This window comes from Wyeomyia smithii, chromosome 3 (assembly GCF_029784165.1).
Source record: "Wyeomyia smithii strain HCP4-BCI-WySm-NY-G18 chromosome 3, ASM2978416v1, whole genome shotgun sequence".
NCBI lineage: Eukaryota > Metazoa > Arthropoda > Insecta > Diptera > Culicidae > Wyeomyia > Wyeomyia smithii.
In genome coordinates, this window is record NC_073696.1 from 144,524,744 (window position 1) to 144,547,740 (window position 22,997).

The window sequence follows — 22,997 nt, forward strand, 5'->3', positions numbered from 1 at the left end:
TAACCTACCAGGGAATTCTTCTACTAGATATCCCTGTACGCGCCTTTGGCGCGGAATTAATACACAAGATAACGGTGGACTAACTGACTTTATTTTCGTACATCACTACTTAAATATACCCTACCGGTAACTCAGAGAGAGAGACTTTCTCCACTCTCTGTTTACCTTACTAATCTCTTAACCTATAATCTAGTACCGCATGTACGATAGAACGCATGCGAGAGCATCAACACCGTTGAACCGGCGACTTCTGTTTTGTTTATAACACAAAACTTGTTTATTTTATTCGAGTTTGTTTGCCTGTAGCACAGCAGAAGGCTGCGCGAAGTTCTTTGCCACCTGTGGCATAATCTGTTGATACATAGAGTGTTGACAGAGACGTTCGCGGTCCTCTGTCAAGGGAACCAAATGTTTCGCCTGACTAAAGCATAGCAGAAGGCTATGCCCTCCTAGGAACAAAATTAAACTTTAATTATAAGGCTCGTGACGGAGCATTGGGTTCTTCGCAGGGTGTGACGTCACATTATGTCCAATCACTACACGTTAAACACGCACCTCTTTCGTATAGGGCTTGTAGACAGTAATCACTGCGTTTGTGGCGATGGCTACCATGATATCGAGCATGTTGTTTGGTCGTGTACCGAATTCTTTGGTGCTAGGTCCAAGCTAACAGATTCCCTTCGGGCCCGAGGAAGACAACCGAACGTTCCCGTTAGAGATATTCTGGGAAGCGGTGATCTCCAGTACATGTCAGAACTATATATATATATATATATATATATATATATATATATATATATATATATATATATATATATATATATATATATATATATATATATATATATATATATATATATATATATATATATATATATATATATATATATATATATATATATATATATATATATATATATATATATATATATATATATATATATATATATATATATATATATATATATATATATATATATATATATATATATATATATATATATATATATATATATATATATATATATATATATATATATATATATATATATATATATATATATATATATATATATATATATATATATATATATATATATATATATATATATATATATATATATATATATATATATATATATATATATATATATATATATATATATATATATATATATATATATATATATATATATATATATATATATATATATATATATATATATATATATATATATATATATATATATATATATATATATATATATATATATATATATATATATATATATATAAGTTACGAACGCGATTGAGAAGCTAAAAGCCCAACAACAACAAATCGCAGCAACCCTGGCTGCGATGGAAGTTTAACAACAACAATAACAACAACAACAACGTGCTACGATTATTCGCACTCCGCGAGTTGTATCGAGAGCAAGTACAGTTGAAGCCACCTGTAATTCTTGCGTTAAATGCTTTGCCACGCCAACCAACCCGGCGCGATCATCAATAACAAAACCTTCCTTCTCTGCAGCAGAACTCAGCGTACTACCTATCGATGCGATAGCACCGAGAGTGCCGATTTAGCAGAATGGGCATAATGACCCTTGGACAGCTACGACGACGACGACGGCGACGACGACAATCGCGAGCAGTGTAGCATTTTATAAGTAAAATAAATCATTATTGTTTTAACTCGTAAACGTAGCAGGTCGTCCTCACATCAATCCGAACATTAATTGTTGCAAGCTTATAACTGGCGCAGTCGGTTTAAGAACTGTGTTTGATTTCGTTCACGTGTGTTTGTTCCTGTCAGCAGTGCTTCTCCGAGGGAATATCGGAATCGCCAAGGACGCCATCGACGGTTTATCGAAGGATTGAGGACAAACCCGTAGAGACGACACCAAACACAATCACTACCTCCAACTCAGACGAGAGAACATCGTCTTTTTGTAAGTAATTTTTTTTTTTTTTAACTAAAACTAGTTTTACCCTAATCGGTGCTAGAATTAAGACCGAGTGTGTATCAATTGCGCGTGTGCGGTTGTGAATAAATAAATCAGCCAGAAATAGTAACGAAAGTTTCTAATTTTTCTAAAATTTAATTTCATCAAAAAAGTTAATGCTAACACGCAAAATGTCTGAAATGGCAGAAAAAATAAGTGAACTCGAGCGCCTGGTCGAACAACAGTCTTTGCAACTCGAAAGGCTGCAGAATGCGTCGCAAAGATCAATACCTGTCTCGCAACCGAGAGACAATTTCGATCTCACCAGGATTCCGGACGTGATTAAAATGATCCCGGAATACAGCGGTGTCGAAAAAGAATTGCCAGCGTGGCTGGACTCCGTAGAGAGAAAACTCGAGTGCGCAAAACGATTAGTGCCGGCAGACAAAACTCCTTTAATGTTGCCAATTTGGGAATCAGTTATTAGGGACAAAATAAGCGGAAAAGCTAATGAGGCTTTATTATTAAGCAACACAGATTGCACTTGGGACGCGATTAAAAAGAAATTAAAAGATCGTTTTGGAGACAAACAAGACTTATCCACTCTTTTAAACAAAATCCCTTATTTGCAACAGGAAAATCTTAGTGTAGAAAATTTTTATCACCAGTGTGATGCAGTATTATCCGAAATTAGAGCGAAAGTTATGCTTGATGATAAATTGAAAACTTGTGCGGTGAGCATCATGGAAACTTATGAGACCATGGTAACAAATGCCTATGTCGACGGACTGGACGATTCAATATCGTCATTAACGAGAACAAGTAGACCTACCAGCCTGTATTCTGCCTATCAGAATGCGTTAGACCAAGACAATGCTTACAAGAGACGAAAAGAAAGGACCAGGAAATCAAATTATATGAATCCGAGTAATGCTCGATATCAACCAAATTTGACGCAAAACCAATACGGGGCAGCAAGACGTCAAGTTGTAGCAAATAGGCCATATTTCCAACAACAACCACCAGTTAATAACGTCCCCGTACCGAAATTATTTAACCCAAATAATCAGTCCGGATCACGGTTCCCTCCCATTAAGCAGGAAAAAGCACTTCCTCCCAATTTTCGTCAGACTAAATCAAACTATTATAATAATAACCCACAAATAAATATGCATTGCGAATATTTTAATCCACAACATGAAGAATACACAGAAGAAGGAAATAAACCAGAGTATCTCGGAGAAGAGCTAAATTTTCCTCCGGAATTAGAGCAACAAGAGATAGAATGAGTTTTCTTCCTTACCTGGAGATTCTCTCCAAGTCCAGTCCTCCGCTTAAGCTTCTGATCGATACAGGAGCTAACCAAAACTATATTTCCCCAGAGTTCGTACCCCTAAAATCAGTGCGACTGGGTCCCTCTCACAAAGTTAAAAATTTAATTGGCTCTTACAATATAGAACAGTACACACTCTTCAACCCTTTTTCTAAACAATGTAAGGACGTTGCCTGTCAAAAATTCTACTTATTCAAATTCCACAGGTTCTTTGACGGCCTAATTGGTATGCAAACCCTACACGAGTTAGGATGCATCGTGGACGCATCAACTAATAGTATCATATTGGACAACACCGTCATACCTCTAAAAAAAAAGTTTCCCGATACGTTACAGTTGAATTTTCAAGAATCATCACATACTATTCAACAAATCCCTATGCCTGATAACTCAGGAGATTTCTTCGTTGAAAATGACTTGAGAATTAATCCCAATATTTTTGTTCCGTCTGGATTATACAGCATCGAGCAAGGTAAAGCGAACTTGCTTTTTGTCAATGTGAACCGGGAACCCACAATAGCAACCATCGACTATGGAAGCATATTGGCCGAGGTAAACAATTTCGAGTCAGTAACTTTTCCATCTAAATATCCTTCCGAAGCAACCAAAGTAATTTGGCGGATTGAAGACGAGGTGCGATCTGATCACTTGAACGTAGAGGAACGCTCTAAATTAATCCAGATACTCCGAAAATTTCCCAAGGTTTTCTATAAAGAAAACGATAGCCTTTCCTTCACCAATATCGTTAAACATTCGATAAATACTTGTGATGAAATACCAATATATACTAAAAATTATAGATACCCTTTCATACACAAGGAAGAAGTGCAGAAACAAATCAGCAAAATGCTTAGCCAAGGCATCATCAGACCGAGTACATCGCCGTGGGCTTCCCCCATATGGATTGTACCGAAAAAGGCCGATGCATCAGGCAAGCAAAAGTGGCGGCTGGTCGTCGACTATAGGAAGTTGAATGCCAAAACTGTAGACGATAAATATCCTCTGCCGAATATTACAGAAATATTGGATAAATTGGGCAAGTGCCAATATTTTAGTACATTAGACCTAGCCTCTGGCTTCCATCAAATTGAAGTGAACCCCAGAGATGTACCGAAAACTGCATTTCAAGTTGAACATGGCTTATACGAATACCTGCGTATGCCATTCGGTCTTAAGAACGCACCGGCTACCTTCCAGCGTGTTATGGACCATGTGCTCAGAGAGCTTATTGGAAAATGTTGTCTAATTTACATGGACGACATTATTGTTTTTTCAACCTCCCTCCAGGAGCACATAGAGAATTTAGAAAAAATTCTAAAAGCTATTGAAAAGGTGAATCTTAAATTACAACTTGACAAATGCGAGTTTCTCAAGAAAGAAGTCGCTTTTTTAGGCCACATAGTCACAGACCAGGGTGTTAAACCAAACCCCGATAAAATTGAAAGTATTAAAAAATGGCCCTTGCCAAAAAATCAAAAAGAACTCAAAGGATTTCTTGGAATTCTGGGATACTATCGGAGGTTTATCCGCGATTTTGCCAAGATTACTAAGCCCCTTACAGCTCAACTACGTAAAGGAGAAGTGGTCGAGCATACACCAGTATTCGTTAAAACTTTTGAGAAGTGCAAGGAATTGCTCACGCAAAGCGACATCCTCCAATATCCTGATTTCAATTTACCTTTCGTCTTAACCACAGATGCAAGTAATTTTGCCCTCGGAGCAGTTCTATCCCAAGGCAGTGTAGGAAGAGACAGACCAGTTGCTTTTGCGTCTAGAACACTAACTAAGACCGAAGAGAGGTACTCCGCCATAGAAAAAGAGCTTCTGGCGATTGTCTGGGCGACGCAGTACTTCCGACGCAGTCGCCTAACACCAGGTTGGTTAAGTGGAGATTGAGGCTTCTAGAATACGATTTCGAAATCAAGCATCGCCCAGGGAAGCAAAACGTGGTAGCTGATGCCCTTTCCAGAATTACCCACGAGGTTAACGCGAACGAAGAGGATTCTACGGACGAGAATTCCTTGTATTCCGCCAACTCAGGTCCGCCGAACCTCATTGAATGTACTGAGCGACCATTAAATTTTTTTCATAACCAAATTATTCTCAAAATAGGAGAGGATGAGTCAGAAGTATTCGAAACTGTTTTCCCAAAGGTTTATCGTCGAACAATAACTAAACTTCACTTCGAAGTCCCTGCCCTAATTAAGATATTCAAAGACTACATGGATACAAAAAAACAAAATTGCATAATGTGTCCCGAAACAATGTTAACTTCAGTTCAAGAAGTCTATAGAGATTACTTCAGTAGATACAGAATATTTCGAGCAAAAATATCTCGGAGCATATTAATCGATATCCCTGACGAAGTTGAACAAAACCTACTAATTGAACAAACCCATGAAACTTCACATCGGGGAATCAAAGAAAATCAAGCAGAAATTCTGAGAAGGTATTATTTTCCCAGAATGAAAGCAAAAATTAGAAAATATGTGCTTTTGTGTGAGACGTGTAACAAAATGAAATACGAAAGGAAGCCCTATCGCATCCGACTAGGGGAGACGCCTATTCCTAAGAAACCATTGGAAATTGTCCATATGGACGTTTTCATATCACAGCCGTGTATATTTCTCTCAGCTGTCGATAAATTCTCAAGGTTTGGAACTTTAATCCCTGTTAAATCCAGGTCTATTCCGGATATAAGAAGAGCGCTTATCAAATACCTGTCACTTTATGGGCAACCAGGTTTAATCGTTTCCGATAATGAACCAGCCCTAAAATCAATTGAAGTTCGTGGAATGCTAAATGACTTGAACATCCAACAGTATTTCACACCAGTGAATAATAGCGAGACAAACGGTATAGTTGAACGTTTTCATTCAACTTTGATCGAAATCTTTCGGTGTAATAGGCCGAAGTATGACTATCTCTCTCTTAAAGAAATGTTCCAACTAGCCTGCACACTGTACAATAATGCTATCCATTCGTCTATCAATTTGAAACCACGTGAAGCATTTTTTGGAGTCAAAGACGGAGAGGAGAGACCTCTCGACCAAATTGAGTTAATAAGAGTCCGTAATGAATTTTATGATAAAATTACTGCCACTAACAAAGAAACACAGGTTAAACAGCACATGTATCACAATGCTACAAGAGAAGACCCACCAGTTCTCGAAGAAGATCAACCTATTCTCGTTAAGTGCCAAGGTATCAAATCGAAACGGAGGGATCGATTCGAACTGAAAATTGTAGATAACGATGGACACCAAACGCTCCACGACCAGGACGGGAAAAAGATTCATAAATCAAACCTACACCGGATTAGGAATTAATATTCTCTATTCTTCTTTTCAGACATTGAAACCGCAAACCAGTTACGATATACCGTTCTCACTCTATATCATACAACTGGCTAACATAAAAGATGAAAAGATATCACACAGATCATCTCACTTCAATGGTAGACAAACCTAACTCTCTGGAACGGAATAATAATAATAAAAAAAAAATGTTTGTGCCCTATAATAAAACCTTCTCCTCTTACCATTTTAGGTTAAAAAGTAAACTTTCCATTGGCAGCTTGCTACCCTACGTCTAAGTACTTTTACACGTCTGTTACATCGAGCCTAATACAACTCTCACCTTCAGGTACCTTTGAATGCCTAGATATAGAAAAAAAAGGTAAATTACCATTGTATGTAGATTTAATAAACAAAACGAATGACTAACTCCAACTAACACTAATTATAATATTGAAAGCAAATTTATGATCGTATCCTTTAATTTAATCAATCAAAATTAGACGCTCACGAACGAAAGCAATTATACGTTTTAAATTACAGGAAAATGCTACGAAGCTTACTGAAAACATGGTTCCTCTTGTCGATTCCAGTATACTGTAGTTCAGAATTAGATATTGTTAACCTTCATAATAACCCAATCGTTCTTATCAAACAAAACAACTGTAAATTACAAACCGGAACCATTAAAATTATTCATCCAATCAATCTACATCAAATCGAAGAGAGCATAGAACTACTGACTACAAAATTTTATACACAACTAACCCCAACTAACCCAATGAACGAGGTTGTTAAATATCGGATCAAGAAGCTGTATTCATCCCTCTACGCGTTGAAACCGCAACAAGCGCATCGACACAAGAGATGGGACTCATTAGGCGCTGCGTGGAAGTGGATTGCCGGATCGCCCGATGCACAAGATCTACAGATCATTAACTCTACAATGAATGATATCATCGATCAAAATAACCAGCAATACAGAGTTAACGAAAACATCAACAACCGGATTTCGAAACTAACGCAAGCAATCAATCAAATAGCCAGCGCTCTAAACCCCCAGAATGGATTGGACGTTATGCAAGCAATTACCACAATGTTGAACATGGACGTCATTAATGAACTCCTCGACAATATCCAGGAAGCAATCACCCTCAGCAGAATTTCCGTTATTAACAACAAAATTTTATCAACACGAGAAATAAACGTGATCAAAACCGCTCTTCAAGACCAAGGAGTGAAGATAAATTTTCCGGACGAAGCCCTACAGTTTGTTACTCCAAAAATTGCCGTGAAAGAAGGAGACTTGTTGTACATACTCCATGTTCCAGAATTGGAAAACGCAACATCTACAATTGTGAGGATATACCCGCTGATCGTAAATAATCAAATGATAAAATCGTACCCAAGCCACATTATACGGCGTGGGCCAAAACTTTTCGAAACAGATAAGCCCGAAGACTTCGTACAGAGATCATTCCACACTAAAGAATTCGAAGATAAATGTATTAGACCACTAATACTGGGAAAACAATCACATTGTACCTCAGTTCACAAAAATGAAACTACCCAACAGCTAATAAACGAAAACACCTTATTAATTTCAAACGCTAAAAATCACACACTAGAATCCAATTGTGGACCCGATAATAGAACCATCACTGGCAATTTCATCATCAAGTTCGCGAACTGTACGATTAAATTCAATAACCATAAATTTCATAATTCGGAAACCATGGTGGATACAGAAATCCTGCATGGAGCATTCCACAATATTTTGATCAATTGGACCATTCAAAACCAACCTAATATAAAGGAAATCCACGACACAGCCATCAACAATAGAAGGAAGTTAGACCACGTTTATTTGCAACAAAGTAGCCTTCGCTTCAATCTATGGATAACGTTTGGAGGAATATCTCTTTCGACAGCGATTTGCTTCATTATAATAATCCTCATTCTGAGAAACATCAATCCTTGCCTAATGTTCAATTTTAGGAAAAAGCAGCAACCAAATGTCGACCCGGGACGGCTCGAACTTGAGGAGGGGGTAGTTACGAACGCGATTGAGAAGCTAAAAGCCCAACAACAACAAATCGCAGCAACCCTGGCTGCGATGGAAGTTTAACAACAACAATAACAACAACAACAACGTGCTACGATTATTCGCACTCCGCGAGTTGTATCGAGAGCAAGTACAGTTGAAGCCACCTGTAATTCTTGCGTTAAATGCTTTGCCACGCCAACCAACCCGGCGCGATCATCAATAACAAAACCTTCCACTCTGCAGCAGAACTCAGCGTACTACCTATCGATGCGATAGCACCGAGAGTGCCGATTTAGCAGAATGGGCATAATGACCCTTGGACAGCTACGACGACGACGACGGCGACGACGACAATCGCGAGCAGTGTAGCATTTTATAAGTAAAATAAATCATTATTGTTTTAACTCGTAAACGTAGCAGGTCGTCCTCACGTCAATCCGAACATTAATTGTTGCAAGCTTATAACTTATATATATATATATATATATATATATATATATATATATATATATATATATATATATATATATATATATATATATATATATATATATATATATATATATATATATATATATATATATATATATATATATATATATATATATATATATATATATATATATATATATATATATATATATATATATATATATATATATATATATATATATATATATATATATATATATATATATATATATATATATATATCGTTGTTTTTCGGGTTATAAATCACGAATTTGATCCTAAAGTTCTACTCGGTTTTCGAATTTTTACGTATCAGCTGAAAGGGTGTAATTTTCTGAGCAAATGCTAATCGTTGATCCTTGATTTTTAAATAAATGATAAAAAAACTGCTCGAAAGGTCTTAAATGACAGTTCGCCCATATACCGATAGGGCAACATTTCGAGCAGTTTTTTATTTATTTAAAAATTGGAACATATTTGAATAATTACGTTCTGTTTATTTTAAAATGATATATAAAAACTGATATAGCTGTAGGAATCTACTCGAAATCTGATCGAAATCGCTTCAGTTCGCCTATGTACTAACTATCATTCAAGCGATTCAGAGCGATTTTTGTTCTTCATTTGAAACTTGAATGACAACGATATTAAATTTGAAATATAATATAAAAGTCAGAAATCTGTAAATAGCTAAACAAACCAATTTGTAGCTCGGAAATCGTACATTGCAGAGTCGAAGTTAGCATATGAGTTCACTGTGAAATGTTTTTAGTGAAAACTGCAACTTGATGAAAATCAAATAAAACATTTTGACTGCTGGAAAAAAAATATAAAAAAGTTAGGTTTGCTTTCCTAGCCAATATTATAGAAAGTCTAGAACTAATATATTTTTCACACATAACGTTATAGCTTTTAGTAATAAAACATTCTAAACGGTTTTTGACGTGGGACTACGTCTGTGTTTTCTATACTGGTATGCATTCTGTAAAATTGGAAATCAAACTGGCAAATATTGCGTCAGATTTCAAACGATATTAAGAGCATAACCACATGATGGATAACAATAACTAATAAATAATAATTTAATAATTTGTTGGATACATAAAATGTTGAACAATTTTGTAATACGCTCTAGTTATCATTATTTTTTCATTGCAAAGCGGTAAAAATCGATAAAAAGTGTCAAGGATAATTTTACGTGAACAATGAACCAATCACATGCGAGCATTCCTAGCACAGACGGCATGAATAGACACCAACCATTCCCTGTGATATTCTCTGCATCAGTATCCAAAAAAAAAAAACAATTGACAGAGTAATTAGTTTGACCAGCGCAGACTCCTAATTCATTCATCCTTTAGAAATTCAATGGAAGATTGGGAATGTCTAGATTGCAATCAATCAACAAAAGAATAAAACAGACTTATGGAACGTCGAACAGGCAGCGTGAAATGCTAGTTCAGCTTCTACTCGTGAAAACCTGGTAGTAAACATACCCGGAAGATTGAGTATGGCTTTACAAAACAAAGGACAGGCCACAAAATTTTGATAGTGAGTTTTGTAACGTTTAAGGTCACTTTGCTAACCATATGTAGAGAAATAAAGCAAATTTGGGTTGTTTTGTATATATATTTCAATAGTGTATTTATTTTTGTCACCACTTCAAAAACACTAACTCACGTAAAAATTTTTCGGAATCACCGACAAAGAAATTTCTCCAGTCATTTCTCCATGCCTCTTTTAAAAAGAGCGTCTGCGGATCATAATGACGTAACATAACTTCATACCACAATTAAAATCAGTGCGCAAATACGAAAAATCATCCAACACTGCAAGTGTATTTATTTTTTTCTCCATGACTGTATATATAACTGAGTATAGTCCACAACTGATATACATATATAATACCGTTTGTAACTATACAGGAAGAAAACTCACAAAAAAAGGAAGAACAGTATGAGAAAGAAAGGAAAAAAGATAAAGAAAAGAAGAAAGAAGAAGGGATATAGAGAGGGAGAGAGAGAGAGAGAAAGATTACCTCCTGATTGGCTCTAATAATGATAAAAAAAAGTAAAATATCCCATGTCAAAATATATAATCACTAGCTGACCCGGTAAACTTCGTCACGCCTTTTTTAGTGTTTAATTTAAAAAATTTAAACATTTCAAACTCATTGATTCTTTGCGATTGGTTTATATCGTTTGAAATGATTGGTTTTATGGGAATGACAACATCCTCGACTTTTGGCTTTTGTACATGACCTTTATTCCGGATATATTTTGGGTACATTTCAGTTGTTTTAGTTGTTTTCCAGAAACTGAAGGTGGTCATCTTCTAATTCAAAATGGTGTCCAGGGTCAATGCTTGGCTTCTCAACATCATTTCGATTACGGTCATATCCATATGTAGTAGTATTCGGTTATTTTCGACTGTTTCCCAGAAGTTGCCATTTTTCAATTCAAACTGGTGTCTGAGGTCAATCTTTAGCTCCTTGCATCATTCTGGATCCAGTGATACTCATATTGGGAGGTATTTGGTCACTTTGGGCTATTTTTCAGGAACCGTAAGTCGCCATCTTGGATTTTAAAATGGCATTTGGAGACGATTTCTGGCCCCTGAGCGTCATTCTGTATAAGAAACACTTTCGGCTGTTTTCCAGAAACCAGATGTCAGCATCTTCGAATTCAAAATGGTGTCTGTGGTCGATTCTAGCTCCTGTGTATCATTCTGGTTCCGAAGATACTCATATTGTATGGAAATCGGCCTTTTCTGGCCGTTTTTTAGAAACCGGAAGTTGCCATCTTACAATTCATAATGGTGTCTGAGGTCAATTTTCAGCTTCATTCTCGTTCCAGAGATACTCATATTGGGTGGTATTTGGTCACTTTAGGCTGTTTTCCGGACACCGGAAGTCGCCATCTTACAATTCAAAATGTTGTCTAAGGTCGATTTGTGGCTTCGGTGCATCATAACAATTCCGGAAACACCCATGTTGGGTGGTATTTGGTCATTTGCCGCTGTTTTTCAGAAACGGGAAGTCGCCATATTGGATTTCAAAATGGTATTTGGAGACATGCCAGAAGAAGGAAGAGTGTCGAAACATTATGGACATGTTTGTTACACCTAAAAACATTCACCTGCCAAATTTGGTTATGTTTGCTTGATTGGTTCTCGAGCTGTGTGAAATTTGAGTTTCATTTGTATGGGACCCTTCCCTATAGAAGAGGGAGGGGTGTCGAACCATTAGAAAGCAGAAGCAGAAATTTGGGTTTCACTTGTTATGAACCCCTCCCTCACAGAAGAGGGAGGGGAGTCGAACCACTATGGACATATTTGTTACTTCTTAAAACATTCACATACCAAATTTGGTTGTATTTGGTTGATTGGTTCTCGAGCTGTGCGAAATTCGTGCTTCATTTGTATGGGACCCCTCCCTTGTAGAAGAGGGACATATTTGCTACTCCTAAAAACATCCACATGCCAAATTTGGTTCCAATTACTTGGTTAGTTCTCGAGATGTGCAGAAATTCGTGTTTCATTTGTATGGGACCCCTCCCTTCCAGAAGAGGGAAGGGTGTCGAACCAACATGGACATATTTACTACTCCTAAAAACATCCACATGCCAAATTTGGTTCCATTTGCTTGGTTAGTTTTCGAGATGTGCAGAAATTTGTGTTTTATTTGTATGGGACCCCTCCCTTGCAGAAAAGGGAGGGGTCTCGAACTATCTTAGTCACCTTTCCCTGCCCCTAAAACCCTTATAAATAATATTTCACGTCGATCGGTTTGGTAGTTTCCAAGCCTATATGAATCAGACAGACAGACAGACAGACAGAGCTGCATTTTTATATGTTTAGATAGATAGATAGATTAGATTAGATATAAGCGAATAGTTATTAATTATTACAGATAAGTCAGTTCTATTTTTCACGTAAATCAGTTCTTTGAAAACAAATACTACTCCCAACCTTAAAACTCCCAACCAGAAAATGGCAATGCCATACTAACCCCAGTAAATCGGGCGTAACGATCACTCCTTCTAACAAAATTCGCTTCTTTTTAAATTTAAAAACCAATACGTTGTAAACACTGCTCTGTTAAGCTACCGCATATGAGCTAGAAAATAAATAACTTTAAAACCAAGAAGTCACCATTTGTGATTGGACCACATTATTTACTAATTTTAATCATAAATACTTAAACTACTAACAAAGCCCCCCCTTCTCAATAAAGGATTATTTTTTCACAATAAAATCCTTTTTTTAATCAAGAATCAAAAAATGAGATTTTCAGATAACTATTTTCTTATTTTTCTTGTTTTTACATCTACTAATAGTCATTTACCTTACCTGTTCTGAAGACGGTGCAGAATTCTGCAAAGGTAACAGTTTTAAAGGCCGTTTCCGCTTGTTGGGTGAATTGGTGGGATATTTAGACATCAAAAGGGCAGCTATTATTTCAGACAACTTTCCTTCATATTGTTCGCACCAGCATCTGCAATTATAAATTTACACTTATTTCATTTGAATTATATATTTTATCGTGAATTTTGATTAATTTGAGAGTAATGTTGCTATAATCCCTGGGCTTGGTGGTTGAGCTCCTATCTCGGGTTCTTATAGCTTTACGGAATCCTAAGATAGAGCCACAAAGCTATTGTATGAGAGTTTTGACAGCCCAAGGGCGCGTGCTTCCGGGTGGCGCATAGGAGCTAAGATACCTATGCTGTAGTCTTTCTTACTCTGATCTAGGCAATCTCCTATGTGAGAAAGTTTCTAAACAATATCAATTACCACTAAAGAAATTTTCTCACACGTGGACCAAACCACTTAGTGCAAGCTCTTTTCTTGTCTATATCCATGAATGCATTACAGTCCCACATGATACTTCGTCACTGATTAGATAAAATGAATTAATGCTTTTACTTTTTTCTGGCAGGTTAACTTTTATGCATTTATGAATGCACTGTAGTTAAACGTGTAATTAAATTCTTCACTTTTGACGTTGACTAACGTCTATATCGAAGTTAGGCGCCTGAATTTGAAAATCTAGTAATTCGACCAGGGAAAGGGAAAGTGGTCAGGTTTTGAGCCCTTATATATCAGAAATTTCTTTCCCGATTTTCGAGGTTTTGGCATCAACCGATCAGAAATTCTTTTACGGTTAAATATATATAACAAAAATAACCTATTGTTTGAGATACACTATTGAAAACTTGATAAATAACATCGATTGTCTAAATCATACCGAGCAACCAATCACCACAAGCACAGTCGACACTAACGGATACAACCGATCTGACTTTGTAAACGATTTGTTTATGTTGTTGTTGTTGTTTACTCGAGGTTGCTTTCTGTTCCTGATATTTTTAGAGCTATGTTGTAACTTACGAACCAGAGACAAACTGGAAAAAACTTGTAATAGAGGCGGAGTCTTACAGGTACAAGACTCCGCCTTTATTTCCAGTTTCTTCCTGTCTCTGGTTCGTAATGCGAACGCACAAAATATCAATTTCATTTCATGTTGACAGCCGGACCGATAGAGCTCTCGCACACGCAGCATTATACCAAACACGTACAGTTTTGTGTTTTGGAAGACAATCAAATTCTTCTGACGGAGAAAGAAAAGCCGGGTTCCGATTTCTGGCTGATCGCGCTGGGCGCGTTGATACTTAATCACCTGTCTATCTGGCGGCTGTTATGGAGTTTTCGGTAGCTGCAGAATTATTGGAAGTGGCAGGCAATTCTACTAGAGAAAACGGGAGAACTAGAATCATCGGCGAATGGTTATCCAAAATAATGATAATTAAACAAACTTGCCAGTGTTGTTACTGTTGTGAAATATAATAGCACCTTTTGGTGCTCTACAATTATGTGATTGAAGTAGTTAACTCATCATGTGTAACAGGCGAAAACCGCAAATTTCAGCATTTTCAAGCCAAGAAAAATCAACATTGCTTCAAGAACGTGTTGGTGGCCCTGAGAAGGGCTGGGTGTAATTTATACTTGTTCTCGTGCTGGATGATAGCAGATAACAGAAATTCAGCACTTACGCTATTGCGTCTTAATATAAAACGTTTATAGTTTGACATCACAGCAGAATTTCCATATACTCATGTCTATCATGTCTTCCATTTCCTTCATACTCATGTCTACCATAAGTCTACCACAAGAAATCTGAAACACACGAAACTGAGAAAATCTGTAGGAACTGAAAATAAAGGCGGAGCTTATCAAAAGATCGCTCTGAGCAGGGTTGCCAATGTTCCAGTTTAAACTGGATTCCTCCAGTTTTTTTCAAGTGATCCAGTCAAACAGTTTATTCTCAAAATTTTCCAGTTTTTTCAGATATTTTCCAGTTTTATCTAGTTTTTTATTCACTCCGATTGGTTTTCGGAAATATTTTTAAAACGGAAATATTGTAGATTTATAAATTATTTTGACAATTCTCAACAGCATTTTCAGTATACTATCTTCTCGCACGAAACACGGTTAAATAAAAGACGGCATGACATGGTTAAGATAAAACCAAACAAATGGATTTTACCAGACCATCAAAAAATCTTCTATTCATTTTCTGTTGCGTAGCAGTTAAAAAATTGTTATAGGAATTAGATACCAGAAGAATAGCGAAGTCAGAAATAATTGAAATTTAAATTTCACTGATGTAACGGAAGGAAATGTTGCGTGAATACTTTTGTTAAATATAAAAGTAACTGGAAAAGCTCTATTTTCTTAATTTTGAGATAGATTGATTGCGTAATTTTAAATTTTGCTGCTGTTAGAGGAAATTTTTCAGTCCATAATTTTAACAAGATGTAAGCCCAAAACAAAACAGTTCTGATTAAAATGAGTAATTTTTTGCGAAGAGTTATATCTTTAGTTGTTGTATCCAAAACTGACACTGGATTCAATCTCCATAACAGAAAAACTCTCTCACAATCTTTGTTTTTTGTTTTTTTTTTTAATTTATTTGGGATCCAGTTTTTCCCAGTTTTTTCTTCAGCCTTTTTCCAGTTAAATCGAAAATTTTATTGGCAACTCTGGCTCTGAGCCAGAATGAATGAGATGTAAGTTACGACGAAGGCCTGCACATGCACCGGACCGATGTCGCGACCCAGTGCACAAGGCACATTTTCTGCAGCAGTCAGCGCATTAGCCAGGTAGTAGGGCATTGCTAGGTTAGCATATTTCAGGTGCGATCGTGGGAACACGAAATATAATTGAAGCAATCAAGTTGAGTTCTGTTTAGCAACTCCAATCGGGTAGTCGTAGCTTTTTTTAAAAAGTAAATACACCAAGCTCGATTGTAACTGGCGCCCGAAGTCGGGACCTTTTCTGGCAATAGTATAACTCACATTGTGACAAGCGATTCCCAGCGTTGAAAACGGATAAGTTCGGTTTCAGCACCAACCCCGAACAGGCTCGAGGACTTGCGACTTAATCCTGCGACGGATTCCGCCAGGAGAGACACCCAGGCTACCCAACAATTGGTTTTTGGAATCTTACGGCTGTCACCGGCGACGGAAGTATCGTCAAACGAAATCATCCGATCGTTTCCACAGGGTTTACGGAGTCTAATCGCTGCCCCGACAGGAGATGATCCTGCTCCTAGTATTATTGTAAGTTAAATTTATAAAAACGATAAAAGTGAAGTAAAAACCCGCATAAAGTGTTAGATATTAAGTCTCAGTGAACGTGTTAGACTGTAAGAAAAGTGTTATTCAAAAATTGAGAAATTAGTGCAGCTTTTTGGAAATCCTAACCCAAATCCTACCCCAGAGCCAACTCCAAACAACAGAAGATTTGCAATTGATACAAGACTTAATTTCCATGAACGTTGCAGAATTCCTGCAATAGTTGCAGATTTACCCGAATACACGGAAATCCTCGAAATCTCGCGCAATGGATCCTCGATGTCGAGGATATTTTGGAACTTTTTGTTGATGGCAAAGATACTTTTGCCTACCATCTCATAATTAAAACCATCCGCAGAAAAAACAAAGAACGAAGCGAGCGACGTGCTCGTAACGAATAATATGCCCGTTGAATGGAAAGCCATCTGTTGGGACAGTTGATGGAGTTCTTCCAGCAGTAAAACTCTATAATTTTGAGTTTTTTGCAGCTTAAAACTATAAAATGATTTATTTCAATAATAGCAAGGTTAGAGCAAAAATGTTGAATCCTACTCACAATTCAGTCTCCTATTTTATATTTTTTCCCTGATCCACAACAGAATTTACTTCAATTCAATGATAATGGCCATAAATAGATCGGCCCAACTTATTTTGTAACAAAAAATATATTTTAAATTAAATTTGCCATATTCTCACCGTCTCTTTAAATTTCGATATCCATTTCTTCTCTCTATCTCATCTGTACTCTTCTATTCTATTTGCCTTATTGCCAGTCATCAAGTTTGACACATGACTTCTCCCAGTTCAGTGGATGAGTATAGCAGGTCGCGTTAGCAACCGTTAGTGGAACTATAAGAGGGGCTGTTGCGGCAAACATCGTCCCCCGCGTGTCGCCCTAGCTACCTGCTTTGCGTCACCAGAACTCGTCACGTCCAGCACAGCTAATTTAGTAGCAGGTCTCTTCAGAATTCCAACGGGGGTCCTCATCTCCGCTTGACGCTGGAATGGAATTGTTTGAATGACTCGTCCACGTATCCACCGATTTCTTATGTTTTCATCCACCACAAGCACAAGATCTCCTACCTCAATCGGTTTTACGTCTCTAAACCATTTCGTTCGTCTAATAATAGTTGGTAATAATAGTTCTCTACCATGGATCGTCTGGACTATCTTTATTTCATCACGCAGCTCATGACTCGCTCCGATGAAATTTGTGCCGTTATCGGAGTATATTATCTGAGGAGAACCCCTACGAGCGATGAAACGCCTGATTGCTTTTTTGCATGCATCGGTGCTCAAGCTGGCAACCACCTCCAGATGAACAGCTCTGATCGTAAGGCATGTGAAAAGGCAAACCCAACGTTTTGTAGCACTACACCCACGTAAGTGAACGGGCGCACGTACGGTTCCAAACGTACTGCAGGGAGCGGCGCCATTTTAGGATTGACCGGTTTAGATTTATAAACGCGACACCACATGCAGCGTTTTCTGCACAAACGAACTTCGACTCTCAATCGCGGAATGTAGAATTTTTGGCGCAATTCATTAACAACGGTTTCATCATTGCCATGCCCGTATTTACGATGGTAGAAATCCAACAGCAGCTCGGTAATACGGTGATTTCTAGGCAATATTATTGAAAACTTTGCATCGTAGGATAGCACCAGCGCATCGGTTGCTCTACTACCAACTCATAACACTCGTACTGGTTGGCCAAAGGCGTCTGCTCGCAGCTCTTTGTCGCTTTCGTCCGCGTCTTCTTCTGGAACCATTAACCAATCCGTTTCTCTATTATAAAAAAGAAACTCGGGTCCCTGAAACCAACGACTGTCTAAGTAGCAAGAAGGGCCTTTTCCCCACTTGGTAGCCTCGTCTGCCACATTCACCTTTGTTGAAATCCACCGCCATTCGTCTATGCTCGAAAGATCCAATAATTCATTGACTCTGAAAGCGACGAACTGTCGATATCGCCGTGTATCCATGAACAGACCGTAGACGAATCACTCCAAAAGAAAGTTTTTGCTATTTTCAGTGAATGATTCTCCTTTATGGTCCTTTGTAGGCGAGCCCCCAGTAGAGCTGCCATCAGTTCTAATCTGGGTATTGAAAGACCTTTCAGTGGAGCTACCTTCGTTTTCGACGAAACTAGCGCAACCCTGATCCGTTTTCGATCTACAATGCGGAAATATGCCACTGCTGCAAAGGCCTGGGCGCTAGCATCCACAAACACATGTAGCTCGAGACTTTTGAAGCTTTCAGGATTATATCCTGGAAAATAACATCGAGGAATGAGCAATTTGCCTATCTTCTTCAGCATCGCCAACCATTCCATCCATCGTGTGGCGATTTCCGCCAGAATCTTGTTGTCCCAATCCGTGTCAGTCCACCACACTTCTTGAATGAGGATTTTTCCATGAATAACGATTGACGCCACTAACCCCAAGGGATCGTAAATGCTCATTACCAGACATAGCATTTCTCTTTTCGTTGGAACCGTAGTGCCATCCATTAAGGCACACACCTTATCGCAAAACTGAAATGAGAATGCGAATGCATCCTCTTCCTGATTTCACACCATTCCCAACACTCGTTCAAACCCTATCTCTTTCTCTGAAAACATAGCTTTTGACGGTTTTCGATTAGCTTCACCTAGCTTTTCCAACACGTCCCTGTCACTTGACATCCAATTGCGGATATGAAATCCTGCTCGCCTGTGTATCTCGATCACTTCTTTCGCCACTTCGAGTGCTTTCTCCGCTGTGTCGAAGCTATCTACGAAGTCATCAACATAGTGCCTTTTCTTCACTACCATGGATCGTCGTGGAAACTCCGCTTCCTGCTCCGTGGCATTTAAATCCTTTATATATATCGGTATTGAAACATTACGGACAGCAATGGTGTCAGAAGATCCGGACCCTTTAGTAACATAGAACTTAGGGATATTCCATCAACCTTCGCCGCTGCGTCCCATATTATTCGGACCTCTCCTGGCTTCTTTTCATTAACGACGACTCCAATCGGTAAATGCCACGTGCGTCGTAAACCGAAACGTTCTAATTCTTCTAGCGTAGCTTCATATATGTAACCCTGAGCCTTGAAGTTCGCTATTTGGCTGCGAACACTTTCGTAAAGCTCTGTATTTTTCGATAGTCGCTTCTCGAGGCACCTAAAACGCCGTTCCGCCATCGGTCGGCTATCCGGAAACTCCACATAATCATGCTTCCAAAGCAGTCCTGTTTCAAACTTGTCGCCCTTTGTCCGCCGGGTAGTTGCTTCCAGAATATCGTACGCTCGTTGTTCTTCGACACCTCTAACAGATGGTACAACAGCAACACCTAAACTTTCAATGTTGAAAAAGCGCCGGACATACTCATGAAGATTATCGATACTCGGCTCGACATGCGTGTGTAATTGCCCGTGTACAGCGTTTGGTGTTTTCCGTAGACTGCCACATACTGTCCACCCGATTCTGGTCTTGGTTGCAATCGGCACATTCAATCTTCCTTCTCGTAACTTCAAAGTAGCTAGTAAGTGACAATTACTCTGCCCAATAAGGATACCCTGTGCAGCGGACCTAAAACTTTTCACCGGAAGCTTTCCTAGATGCGCCAATCGTGAAGCAAGCTCTGCATAATCCATAGTCTGTCGTGGTAATCTCAGATTGTCGACTGTATATACTTCGGATAACTTATATCGTTTATTTCCACTAGTTTCCGATGTCTCCAACGTTACAACTTCTGATCCAGCAATAGTCTTGTTTATACCGCCAGTCCATTCGATGGGTAATGTCTGTGGCTCCTCACTGACGCCAAGTTTATCTGCGATCGACCATTCTAAGAGTGTTACTGACGAACCGTCATCCAGAAAAGCGTAAGTATTAAATTGGCCTTGTTTACCGAACAATGTTACTGGGAGGATACGGAAAAGTGTGCTTGAAGATAAGTTACGATGTACTGTGACTTACGCACCCTTTGACGCCGCTGGTGGCTCGAAATGAAGTAAACGGTGGTGTCTCTTAGGGCAGTCGTTGATTCCACAAACTTCCCCTTTGCATGGCCACCGCGAGTGTGAGGTGAGGCAGCGCGCACAAAGTTTATTTATTTTCACCGCTTTCCATCTTCCATCCAAATTTAACCCTTTGATCCGCAGTTTTCGATTTGATGTTTTTAAATAGTTTATTTGACACGGCACGATACAATTTATGTTTAACTGAGCCAAGTACATTTTTTTTTAAATTCTAAATTAGCAGGGAAAAGAGGGAGGCCTTTTTTTTATTCTCGCGGCCGACTACGAGCTAGTGGGGATTTAAGGTGAGAGGAGGGGAGTTACAATTTTGATTTTAACTATATTGAGTTATACGATTTATTTATTTGTACATGGCTAAGCAGTGATGTTCTATTTGAGCAGTTTGGACTGAGGTGTCTGCGTGAACATAAAGATGCCGAGTCTTCGTTTGAGTGTCTCCAGCTTAGTGTATCATCTTCTTTCAGCGTGTAGCGGGAATGGTAATCTTACAAATAGATAGAAGAGTTTCATATTTTAATACCAGCGTGTTTTATGAACACGTATAGCTGTGTCATGTACTGGAGATCACCGCTTCCCAGAATGTCTCTAACGGGTACGTTCGGTTGTTTTCCTCGGGCCCGAAGGGAATCTATAAGCTCAGACCTAACACCACAGTATTCGGTACACGACCAAACAACATGCTCGATGTCATGGTAGCCATCGCCACAAACGCAGTGATTACTGTCTACAAGCCCTATACGAAAGAGATGCGTGTTTAACGTATAGTGATTGGACATAAGTCTGGACATCACGCGAATGAAGTCCCGACCTACATCCAACCCCTTGAACCATGCTTTCGTCGATACCTTAGGAAAAATGGAATGTAGCCACCGTCCCAGTTCATCTGAGTTCCATGATGATTGCCAACTGTTGAGTGTTCTCTGACGCAAAATGCTATAAAATTCATCATAAGCAATTGGTCTTTCATAAATATCGCCGTCAATAGCACCCACCTTAGCTAAAGAGTCAGCCTTTTCGTTACCCGGAATCGAGCAATGAGAAGGGACCCACGCTAAGGTAACCCGGTAATTTTTATCTGTTAAAGCACTTAAAAACCGCCGTATTTTCCCCAGGAAATACGGGGTGTGCTTCACAGGCTTCATTGATCGCAGAGCCTCAATGGCACTGAGACTATCTGTGAAGATGAAGTAGTGGTCTATGGGTAGGGTTTCGATGATTCCAAGAGAGTACTGAATAGCAGCAAGTTCTGCGACGTACACGGAAGCAGGAGCATCGAGTTTGTAGGAGGCGGTAAAATTTTCGTGGAAAACACCGAAGCCAGTGGACTCATCTAGATTTGATCCGTCAGTGTAAAACCTTTTATCATAACTAACATGTTTAAACTTATTGGAAAAAATCTTAGGGATCTCTTGGGGTCGCAATTGATCCGGGATACCAGAAATGTCTTGTTTCATGGTGGTGTCGAAGAATATAGCATTATTAGAAGTAGCTAAAAGTGCGACATTGGAGGAATCGTATAAAGAAGGATTAATATCTTGAGCCATATAGTCAAAATATAAAGTCATAAATCTGGATTGAGATTGAAGGTCGACCAACCTCTCGAAATTTTCAATTACTAATGGGTTCATAACTGTGCATCGAATTAGCAACCGGTAAGAGAGATTACAAAAACGATGTTTCAACGGAAGAATACCCGCTAACACTTCAAGACTCATCGTGTGGGTCGACTGCATGCAACCCAAGGCAATACGCAAACAACGATATTGTATTCTCTCTAATTTTATAATGTGCGTGTTCGCGGCGGAGCGAAAGCAGAAACAGCCGTACTCAAGAACTGACAATATCGTTGTTTGGTATAACCTTAGAAGGTCTCCTGGGTGAGCACCCCACCAAGTTCCGGTAATCGTACGAAGAAAATTAATCCTCTGTTGGCATTTTTGTGTCAGATACCTAATATGACAAGCCCAGGTGCATTTAGAGTCGAACCAGACCCCGAGATATTTAGCGACTAAAACCTGAGAGATCGTTTTACCCGTTAGTAGGAGCAGCAGCTGAGCTGGGTTCTGCTTCCTAGAAAAAACGACCAGCTCAGTTTTCTCCGGAGAGAATTCGATACCCAGCTTTAGAGCCCATTCAGACAAATTGTCTAAGGTATCTTGCAATGGTCCTTGCAGATCGCTAGCCTTGCCACCAGTAATGGATACAACGCTATCGTCTGCAAGTTGCCTTAGCGTGCATGAA

The 22,997-nt window shown here is 38.6% G+C and overlaps 2 protein-coding genes across 3 annotated transcripts in view; one reads left to right on the plus strand and one right to left on the minus strand.

Moving 5' to 3' along the window:
• The window catches only part of LOC129726605 (integrator complex subunit 3 homolog), a 456,869-nt gene that overhangs the window by 15,185 nt on the left and 418,687 nt on the right, over positions 1 to 22,997 (minus strand). Inside the window, exon 8 of the mRNA XM_055683515.1 lies at positions 13,444 to 13,588. Within this exon, the coding sequence (XP_055539490.1) occupies positions 13,568 to 13,588 (21 nt within the window). The 3' untranslated portion in view covers positions 13,444 to 13,567. The remainder of the gene's footprint in view (positions 1 to 13,443; positions 13,589 to 22,997) is intronic.
• LOC129726606 (uncharacterized) lies at positions 1,716 to 9,076 on the plus strand. Of its 2 annotated transcripts, XM_055683518.1 has the most exons (3): positions 1,716 to 1,952; positions 6,829 to 6,924; positions 7,119 to 9,076. In XM_055683518.1, the coding sequence occupies exon 3, from the start codon at positions 7,123 to 7,125 to the stop codon at positions 8,701 to 8,703; it is 1,581 nt and encodes a 526-aa protein (XP_055539493.1). In that variant the 5' UTR covers positions 1,716 to 1,952; positions 6,829 to 6,924; positions 7,119 to 7,122; the 3' UTR covers positions 8,704 to 9,076. The 2 variants fall into 2 exon arrangements, with proteins under 2 accessions (XP_055539493.1, XP_055539492.1); XM_055683517.1 differs by having other exon boundaries at positions 6,631 to 9,076.